Below are 10710 nucleotides of genomic sequence, written 5' to 3'. Positions count from 1 at the left end.
AGAACCGACTGTATCTTTTAAGGTGGAGCGGCGCGTGCGAGCAAGAACCGACTGTATCTTTTAAGGTGGAGCGGCGCGTGCGAGCAAGAACGGACTGTATCTTTTAAGGTGGAGCGGCGCGTGCGAGCAAGAAGCGACTGTATCTTTTAAGGTGGAGCGGCGCGTGCGAGCAAGAAGCAACTGTATCTTTTAAGGTGGAGCGGCGCGTGCGAGAAAGAAGCGACTGTATGTTTTAAGGTGGAGCGGCGTGTGCGAGAAAGAAGCGACTGTATCTTTTAAGGTGGAGCGGCATGTGTGAGTAAGAAGCGACTGTATCTTTTAAGGTGGAGCGGCGTGTGTGAGTAAGAACCGACTGTATCTTGTTGGTGTCTGAAGTGTAAATTGTCTGTAAGTGTTTATTCACTGTTTGAAGTTCCTGTTTCGTTTTGTAGCATTTCACTCTGCTGGAAGTTTACTTTAATGCAGTTTACTTTCTCCACGGCAACCGCAAAAATATGTCAGTGTTACCCACATTGTCCAAACAAATCAGAGCTGGCAGAAGGTGAGGAAACATTCTCAGAATTGTATTGTTTTGCATTAAAATCTTAAAGAGAGTGAGCAGAACTGTGTGTGTTTTATTCATCTCACACATTGCAATGAAGTATATAAGGAGTGAGGGGTCAGGTGGTTCATAAGTAAATGTAAAACACATGCACAAGGCAGTAGAAAATATTCCCCCCCGCAGTCTCCGGGAAGCGTTTCCTGGACAGTGGAGGAACCGCAGCTGGTGGAGCTCAGCTATTTTATTTAATTTGGGACCAATGTCTGTGTGAACTGGGGGGACGCTGTCCACAGACTCTTTACCTGGACGCGAGGAAATGAGCAGGAAGCCGTTTGTCAGGTACAGGGTCCAGACGGGGCTTTCTAAAGCCGGAAAGGCTCATGGATGAGTTGGATTGGTGTTTATGACTCAGAACTTATCCTCTGTCATCAGTACCAGACTTCACTAATGTTCTAACGGCTCTCCTCGGGTCACTGTCTGTGAGGAGTGTAGTGTGTTCTCCCTGTGTCTGCGTGGGTTTCCTCCGGGTGACTGTCTGTGAAGAGTGTGGTGTGTTCTCCCTGTGTCTGCGTGGGTTTCCTCCGGGTGACTGTCTGTGAAGAGTGTGGTGTGTTCTCCCTGTGTCTGCGTGGGTTTCCTCCGGGTGACTGTCTGTGAAGAGTGTGGTGTGTTCTCTCTGTGTCTGCGTGGGTTTCCTCCGGGTGACTGTCTGTGAGGAGTGTGGTGTGTTCTCTCTGTGTCTGTGTGGGTTTCCTCCGGGTGACTGTCTGTGAGGAGTGTGGTGTGTTCTCCCTGTGTCTGTGTGGGTTTCCTCCGGGTGACTGTCTGTGAGGAGTGTGGTGTGTTCTCCGTGTGCTCACGTTGCCATACACCGTAGTCCAAACACAGGAGTGAGTGTGTGATTGACTGCGTGAAACTCAGAGGGTGTGAGTGACTGTGTGAGTGTGTGAAATTGTCCAGTAGTGTGTGAGTGTGTGAAACTATTCAGAAGCGTGACTGACTGGATGAGTCCCCCCCAAGGACATTGGCTTAAAGAGGGCAGTTTTCTGTCCTGTAAAACGTGTCTGACTTGTTTGGACAGGCGCAGTACTCGGCCAGTCCTCTAGAGGGCGACAAAAAAAGAGGAAGAATGAGACCGTTGTCCATTGTGTACTTGATATTTTTTTCTCACCCGTTTTCTGACAAGGCCCGCCTACGCTAAGTTGTGATTGGGGCGTAGTATTGTGTGCTACGCTGTGATTGGCTGGTAGCCTATACGTCTTTGCACTTAGGCTTGACTTGTAGCATTCAGTGCTGTGAGTTGATTGGCTGATTTCAGTGTCTTCTCTGTTCTGATTGGTTAGTCAACGTTACACTTGGTAAATTTCACTTGATTGACATATTTGCATATTCTGGGTAGTGGTTTTGCTGGAGGGCGGAGCTTTGCCGGAATTCGGGTCTGAAACGAACATGGAAAATACGCGGATTTGCCTGTGACGTATCGAGAGAAAGAGGAAAAGATGCTTAAATCGTTTGAAGCCGGAGCTCGCACTGTCAGACCACGTTTTACTGACTCACCAGCCGCATCCACCGAGCAGAGCTCCGAGCGCGAGAAGTAGAAGCTCACCTGCCGTGAAGGGGAAAGGAGAGAAAGAGAGAGAGGAGACGGAGGATTAAGAGAGACATAGAGAACGAGAGGAGAACGAGAAGGAGAGAGCCATGTCGTCTGTGAAGAAGCGAGGCTCCGGGGACCGGGACGAGGACCGGCAGGTGACGGAGAAGATGCTCTCCCAAGGCGTGGAGAGTGGCGGAGCGATTGGGAGTCCGCGGGGCTCTGGAGGCAAGGCGGCCGAGGCTGGGGAACCGGTGACGGGGGCGGTGGAGCTGAAGCGCACCATCACGTTAATGAACGGCGTGGCCATCATCGTGGGCACCATCATCGGCTCGGGCATCTTCGTGACTCCCACCGGAGTGGTGAGGGAGGCGGGCTCGGTGGGCCTGTCGCTCGTGGTGTGGACCGTGTGCGGGGTCTTCTCCACGGTGGGCGCGCTGTGCTACGCCGAGCTGGGGACCACCATCTCGAAGTCTGGAGGAGACTACGCCTACATCCTCCAGGTGTACGGCTCCCTGCCCGCCTTCCTCAAGCTGTGGATCGAGCTCCTCATCATCAGACCCTCGTCCCAGTACATCGTCGCCTACGTGTTCGCCACCTACCTCCTCAAGCCCATCTTCCCCTACTGCCCCGTGCCCGAGACTGGAGCCAAGCTGGTGGCGTGCCTCTGCATCCGTGAGTTACACACACACACACACACACAGCCTATATAGCCTACACGAATATATACATACACTAATACACATTCATACCCTCCCTCCCCACACACACACACACACAGTGAAATACAGTGTTGCTCTCAGCTGTTCAACAGAAAGTGCACATAATTAATACACTGGGGTGTACCCAAACTTTTGCACACGGCTGTGGAAACCAGGGATGGTCTGGAGTCCGGAGGAAGGGAGGGGGTCCCGGGTCCTCGGCACTGAAAGGGTTGCTGGTTTGATCCCCGGGACACGGGAGTGTGAAGAGTGATGGAATGGCACTTTCTCCTCCCTCAACATCCACCCGGTCGCTGTGGCTACATCACTGTTTGTGTTCGTTCTGTTCTGAACCCCCGAGACCCACAAATTAAAGTAGTTAACAGCAGTTAATGAGTTAATGAGGGGTGCTGGGTGACACTGGGGGTGGTAATGGATGTTAGTGATGGACATTCTGGTGAATCATATGAATCGACTCATTTCAAGCTCATCATTCAATGAGTGTGTGATTAAAAGGTGCGCTTGGTGTGTGTTTGTGTTTGAGCTTCTGAAGATGAGGCACGTGCAGTCTACTTTTGACTTATTATGTCGCGTGCTGTCGTTAATGAGAGCCCCCCCCCCCCCCTTTAAGTAGTAGTAGTAGTCTGATTCTGTCTGGGCTCGTGCACGCTGTTGTGGTGCGCGCACAGCCCCCTGGGATGTAGAATCGGTCGCGGTCGCGCGCCGCGCACATGGCGCGAGCAGCACCTGCACACATCGAAAGAGCGCGTGCAATACCAAGTTTCGTGCTTGAGGAGGGAAGTGTGTGGTATTAGGTGTGTGTGTGTGTCGGTGTGTGGTGGGGAGGGGGCGGGGCGGACCTGTGTTGAAAACGCTGTGACTTGTTTCATCATCCTCGGTGTGCGCGCGCGCGGAAGTGCAGAGGAAGCGCGAGATCCATCAGTGATGACATGATGCAATGAAACTCGAGATTGCAGGTTTACACCGATTCGCCCAAACATCCTTGTGCCTTTTATGCGCCCCACTGCCCAAATAAGATCACTTCTGTAGTACATCTGTTGCTCTGCATACTTTGACAGCGTTGATGCCCTGTTCTTTAATGATCAGGACCCCCCAAAGGACCACCACAGAGCAGGATCCTGGTGGTGCAGGTACAAGTGGAACAGACACAGCAGTTGCTGTTGGAGTTTTTTTTTAACAGTGTCCACTCACTGTCCATTCTTTAAGACACACCTTCCTCGTTGGTCCATGTGCAACAGTCAGACTACAGAGGGTTAATCTGGTTTATTCTTTATCTGTTGTTACATTGTCTTTGAAATCTAGTTATATGTTTATAGTTTGTGCTGCAGTAAACAACAGGGAATTACAGAGTTATCACAGTGTGAACATTAGCCTCAGCAGCTGAAGATACTGTAATTAATATTATAACTGTAATTCATAGTGTTATTCGCTGCATTATTATTGTTTATGATATTTCCTTTGATACTAAAACGTGAATGAGTCAGTGAAGGACAGGAGCTGTGCAGGACACAGTGAGGAATGTGGCTGGTGTAAAGGGTCCCGAATTAGACCTCATCAGAGACGAGGTGAAGTTTACACTGAGGCCGAGCAGCACACAAGCCTTAAACAGGATTACACTCACATCCACGAGCACAGTCTTATACACTCATTCATTCATACATTCATTCTCTTCTCTCTCTCTCTCTCCTCTCTCTCTCTCTGTCTCTCTCTCTCTCTCTCTCCTCTCTCTCTCCCTGTTTCTCTCTCTCTCTCTTTCTCTCTCTCTCTCTCTCTCTGTTTCTCTCTCCTCTCTCTTTCATACATTCATTCTCCTCTCTCTCTCTCTCTCTCTCTGTCTCTCCCTCTCTCTGTCTCTCTCTCTCTCATTCATACACATTCACTATTCTTCCTGTCTCTCTCTCTCTCTCCTGTCTCTCTCTCTCTGTCTCTCTCTTTCTCATTCATACACATTCACTATTCTTCCTGTCTCTCTCTGTCTCTCTCTCCTGTCTCTCTCTCTCTGTCTCTCTCTCTCCTCTCTCCTCTCTCTCATTCATACACATTCACTATTCTCCTTCTCTTTCTCCCCCTCTCTCTCACTCTCTCTCTCTCTCTCTCTCTCACACACACACACTCTCTCTCTCTCTCTCTCTCTCTCTCTCTCTCTCTCACACACACTCACTCACTCTCTCTCTCTCTCTCTCTCTCACACACACACTCACTCTCTCTCTCACTCACTCTCTCTCTCTCTCTCTCACACACACACTCACTCACTCTCTCTCTCTCTCTCTCTCTCTCACACACACACACTCACTCTCTCTCTCACTCACTCTCTCTCTCTCTCCTCCCATGCATTGTTCACATTGCCATTTGCACATCCTTTGAATCTCTCAATTAGTGTTATTGGATGCTTGAATAGGGTACAAGAATGTGCACAGTCCAGCACTCTGTGTGTGTGTGTGTGTGTGTGTGTGCATGTGTGTGTGTGTGTGTGTGTTCTTTGCTAGTCCTAGTAATGTTTCACTGTTAGTGGTTGGTTTAGAGCCATGTGATGCATAACCCTAAGAAGTGAGTGTGTGTGTGTGTGGGGGGGGGGGGTGATTACATTCAGCTGAAGTCCATATAAAGACCATAAACGATGTAGAAATGTTCGTTTAGAACTGTCTCAGAAGACTCTAACGGCCCTAGCACAGTGTGATCCAGTCAACCCCTGTGAACCCAACACAGTCGACACACCACCCAGATCCTTCCCTAAAGCCTGGGAGCGTTAATTGTGAGTGATGAGTGTCGAGGGAGGCTCTGAATTCTCCCGTGTCCCTGCCTCGGTTTCCCATGGGTCTCTGCCTGTTGATATAGCAGCGCTCCATTGTTCCAGTGACCTATTTTCCACAGGACAGATAACTGGAATTATGATGGGCCCTCTGAGGCCCTCCTGGATTAGCCCACGCATGGTCGTCCGCTCCTGCATGACAGGATCCCTGACACCCCCCCCCCCACACACACACACACACACTCCGCCTCCTGTGGGGCTTTGAGGGGCTGCTCTCTAAACTCATTATGGGGTGTTGTTGGTTTAGTACAGGATGGTCTCTGTCAGATAGAGAGAGAGATTATTGTGTGTTGTCAGTGCCTTAAGAAAACACTTCAATTGCACATTTTTAAATTGTTTTGTTGAACATTGTACTCGAGTTTGGAGTTTATGATTTGGAGCCGCAAGGCGTAGGTCAATAGTGAATAAAAATAGTGTCCCTCACACGTTAAAATGACAAACCTTTTGATGTAGAATGTGAACATTGTATACGTTTTGAAACGAAAACATTCCCTAAACCCATACAGGCGTTACACAGAGTAAACAAACCAACACATTTTGTTGAATGCCTTGGTTTGTGATGTCACAAATGCAAGCTGTTTCGGCATTTTAGCCCCGCCAATTTATGTTAATTTTACTGCAGTATTTACCTTCTACAAATAAGTGGTATTCTAAGTACACAGAGTTAAATTTAATGCTAATCTTGCCAAATATATAAAATATAATTCCTATTTCTCCATCGGACGGCAGGTTAGTGTCGCAGTCACACAGCTCCAGGGTCCTGGAGGTTGTGGGTTCAATTTCCGCTCCAGGTGACTGTCTGTGAGGAGTGTGGTGTGTTCTCCCTGTGTCTGTGTGGGTTTCCTCCGGGTGACTGTCTGTGAGGAGTGTGGTGTGTTCTCCCTGTGTCTGCGTGGGTTTCCTCCGGGTGACTGTCTGTGAGGAGTGTGGTGTGTTCTCTCTGTGTCTGCGTGGGTTTCCTCCGGGTGACTGTCTGTGAGGAGTGTGGTGTGTTCTCTCTGTGTCTGGGTGGGTTTCCTCCGGGTGACTGTCTGTGAGGAGTGTGGTGTGTTCTCTCTGTGTCTGTGTGGGTTTCCTCCGGGTGCTCCGGTTTCCTCCCACAGTCCAAAAACACTCTTGGTAGGTGGATTGGCGACACAAAATTGTCCGTAGGTGTGAATGTGTGAGTGAATGTGTGTGTGTTGCCCTGTGAAGGACTGGCGCCCCCTCCAGGGTGTATTCCCACCTTGCACCCAATGATTCCAGGTAGGCTCTGGACACACCACGACCGTGAACTGGATAAGGGTTACAGACAATGAATGAATGAATTAATATTTCTCCATCGTATGAGTCTCTATTAGTTGATATGTGCATTAAAATGAACACAATCCTGTATAAGGCTACATTTTTTTCCAGACATTATTCAAAACCACCTGACCTACCTTTAACAGAGGACATTTGACTTCGTAACATATATCTGCTCAATTTGGAGCACTCCATCTACGGTAGATTGTGCTTCCATCCATTTTTGTAGCCTTGAGCTAAATTTATTGACAGTAAATGCAGCTGGAATATTGCTCAGAAAAATCAAAATGAAATATTCATGGCCATCATCACAAGGCAGGCCAGAGTGGACTCCCGGGGATTGACGTAGTGCGGGTGTGAAGTGTGTACGGTGGCTGTTGTAGAGTGTAAAGTCTTCATGGAACTCAGAGCACAGAGCATGCATTAACGGTGTCAGTGGGGCTTAAGTCACCAGGGAGGTTAAGAGGTCAGTGAATTAGTTAGTGATTAACCTGCCCTTGGTGTGTTGTTTTCCTCAGGTGTCGATCCTAGGATCTCTTCCACTTTTGAGTCTGGGTGCTTTTTTCCCTCATTTTTTTAAGGTGTCTTTTGAGCGTGCAGCCATTTATACATTTGGAAAGTCTCTCCACATAGGCTTCTTTGTAAGTAGGTGGCTTAGGGTGTGTGGGTGTGTGTGTGTTTCACCTAAGCGTCAGTAAAGGCTTTCTTTGTGTTAAGGGTCTGTACACAAGCAGTTAGATCATTTATTCTCAGTTTAGTGCTCACACTTATTCACCGCTAACATGCTTTAAAGTGCTCTGGGTGTTCAGTAGTTTATCACTCACAGCGCTGAGGGGCTTGGTGGGATTTTCCTTCAAGAATCTGTTCATTTGATCCGCTCACTCTCATGGCACTTAACACACCTCAACAGCAGGCCACACCAAAGACACACAGCACCACAAACAGGCATCAACAAGTCTGTCGTATCCTAAGAAAGATTAAACTATCCCTAAGTAAACGTGGCTTTATGGGTCACATTCAGATTTGTTTCTAATTTGAAGGCAGCCTCTTTTCACTCACATGGACTCTTTCATTTTTCTGTGGAAGCTGAAGAATTTGTGGTTGTCTGAAGGTTAGTGGTGAGATGATGCAATAGCTGAAGTATGTTTCGCTGTCCTCACACCTTACAGTAAACTTACCAAACCACCACAGCCTCCCCCTCTGGGCACATTGGTAAATTTGCTTATTGCCGCATGGCATCTGCGAGGGCTGTGGCTGATATGGAGTTCTAGGAGTTGATAAAAGTGGTGATGTAGGGTTTGGTCACCTTTAAATGTTCCAGCCTGAGCATTCAAGAGTGTTTTTTGACAAACACATAACTACTACCCTTTAACAATCACAGAACACTCAACATTTCCACGGGGAAGCTGAGGTAAATATAACAATGGGTGGAGATATACTTGTTTGCATTTATATTAATGTTATGTAGTGTATGCTGATATGCAGTATATAATTAATCTCTCTCTCTCTCTCTCTCTCTCTCTCTCTCTCCATCCCAGTGTTCTTAACGGCTGTGAACTGCTACAGTGTTCGAGCAGCTACTCGAGTCCAGGATGTCTTTGCCGCCGCGAAGCTGCTCGCTCTCGGACTCATCATCATCATTGGCTTTGTGCAAATTGGCAAAGGTTAGATACACACACACACACACACACACACACACACACACACACACACGCATACACACCCACCCACACACATACACACCCACCCACACACACACACACCCACACCCACACGTACACACACACACACACACACACACAAACACACACACACACACACACACACACACACACACCCACCCACACACACACACATATGCAAATACTTCTCACATGCTTTTCCTCAGCTGAAATCAATAAATATAATGGAACATCAGTCTTTGAAAATATCACCAATCTTAGATCTCAGGCTAAATCCATGCAGCTCAAACAGGACAGAAAAATGACCACAGAGGTCAGTCTGACCCTTTATTACAATTGTAATTACACAGCAACAAAGATTAAAATAAATCACCCTGTGGTATTGTGCTATAGTTATTTTATTTCTAGATCAGAAATTGTGTTTAGAGGTTTTCTGGATCTTGAACTTCGCAAATCGACAAAGTACATCTAACATCATCGTTAGAAACTGTCCTCAAAGGATAGTGGACAATGAAAAGTTCAAAATATGTATTAATTGGTCGCATTATTTGGACCTTCAGCTCCGTGGAGATTTGAAAAGTGACTTCTAAGCTGTTAAGCAAATGAGAATAAGAGGCTACAGCCAACAAGAGCATACTTATGTCTCCTAGCTCCAGTTGTACCAGCAGAAAGAAACTTTTTCCACAGAAGCGCTCAACTGGCTTAGTTCTTGACTCAACCCAGAACATGTTGACGTGTTAAAATGATTAAAAACGCAGTCATAGAGTCAGAGTCTCCAAAGAGAAAGGGCTTCTGAGCTACAGCTCTTTGTGTTCTGTTCAAAAAATACCAAAGGATTATTGTAATCTTACTCCAACAGTGTTATGTTTATATTATTTGTATTGTTTAGTTTTAATAAACTGCGTTGTTTCAAATAGTGAATACTAACAATTGATTAAGAAATATAGAAAATAATAAGAGAACGCATTCCAGAGCGCTGGGCTTTTGTAAATATTAATGATAAATGAAAATGAATGCTAAATAAAATATGAATAAAGTTTTTCATGAAATATTTTATTTAAATGAGGCACAAAAATTCACATCATAGATTTAATGACAGGCCCCGTCCCTAACTGTGACATTTTGAGGTCGTGGGATTTCCACGTCAGTTTTGTTACAGACGCTTGCTTCTCTTGGGTTTGCAGCTCTGTGAATTATAAAAAGAGAGTGTGGTAAATAAATTAAGCTGCAGAATTCTCGAGGAACACTGCCTCTTTGTTCGACTGTATGATGAAGCCAATTTTTTTGTTTTTTGTTTTTTTTAACTAATTGAGGCTTCGCCCAGAATTTGTTTGTTCCACTTTTTCACAAAATGGCTGTTCATTAAAGCTCTGAATTGTGGAAAGCCTTCACACACACATCACCTGTTTAAACGCTCCAGCTGGAAACAGCCGGTCCACACCAGTGCTAATTACATCTTATAGGTGAGGTGTGCACGTTAGCATTAGCTACATCCTGAAAAGCGCTCTGAGAACAATAGCAGCCAGACATGCGGAATTCAGAAAGCGGGTGCTTCAGCTGGTTCGGCAGGTTGTTGTAATGGATCCCATTTAAGATTCCTGAGCAACCACACCACACTCCTCCAATAAGAGTCCTTGGGCAAGACTCCTAATGCTACATTAGCCCGCCTCTGAACAGCTGCCATATGCTGTGAATGGAAATGGAAAGAGTGTGATGTGGTATGGCTCCCACTCTTTTCCTGGTGAAATAAAGCACTGTAAAAATGTTACACTCTTACCATGTGAACAGCGTAGGCAGCCCCTCCGCAGGTGAACCCAGGACCGGATCAGCAGGGGTAGGGTCAGCCAGTGGACCTGCTGACCACAGCAAGCCTTGAAACAGTAGCTACGATTGTTCTCTATTCAAGATCTGGAGCACCAGCTAAGGGGCAGGGGTGGGGGGATTTGTAGTTGTAGATGGCAGGTGGTGTTGATCTGGTTTGAACGGGACATGATGCTGTGAAACGTTTTGGTGTTGATTTAAGGCGATTTACATTTATTTATTTAACTTCAAGGTGTCGACTCTTGAGTCCAGGCAGGGAT

The 10710-nt window shown here is 46.9% G+C and overlaps 1 protein-coding gene across 1 annotated transcript in view; it reads left to right on the top strand.

Moving 5' to 3' along the window:
* The first annotated feature begins 2039 nt into the window (after positions 1 to 2039).
* The window catches only part of slc7a5 (solute carrier family 7 member 5), a 28708-nt gene continuing 20037 nt past the window's right edge, over positions 2040 to 10710 (top strand). Inside the window, exons 1-2 of the mRNA XM_066649071.1 lie at positions 2040 to 2807; positions 8486 to 8611. Of these exons, the coding sequence (XP_066505168.1) occupies positions 2240 to 2807; positions 8486 to 8611 (694 nt within the window). The 5' untranslated portion in view covers positions 2040 to 2239. The remainder of the gene's footprint in view (positions 2808 to 8485; positions 8612 to 10710) is intronic.

This window comes from Hoplias malabaricus, chromosome 17 (genome assembly GCF_029633855.1).
Source record: "Hoplias malabaricus isolate fHopMal1 chromosome 17, fHopMal1.hap1, whole genome shotgun sequence".
Lineage (NCBI taxonomy): Eukaryota > Metazoa > Chordata > Actinopteri > Characiformes > Erythrinidae > Hoplias > Hoplias malabaricus.
The sequence above is the reverse complement of the archived record's forward strand: the minus strand, read 5'-3'. Positions and strand labels throughout refer to the sequence as shown.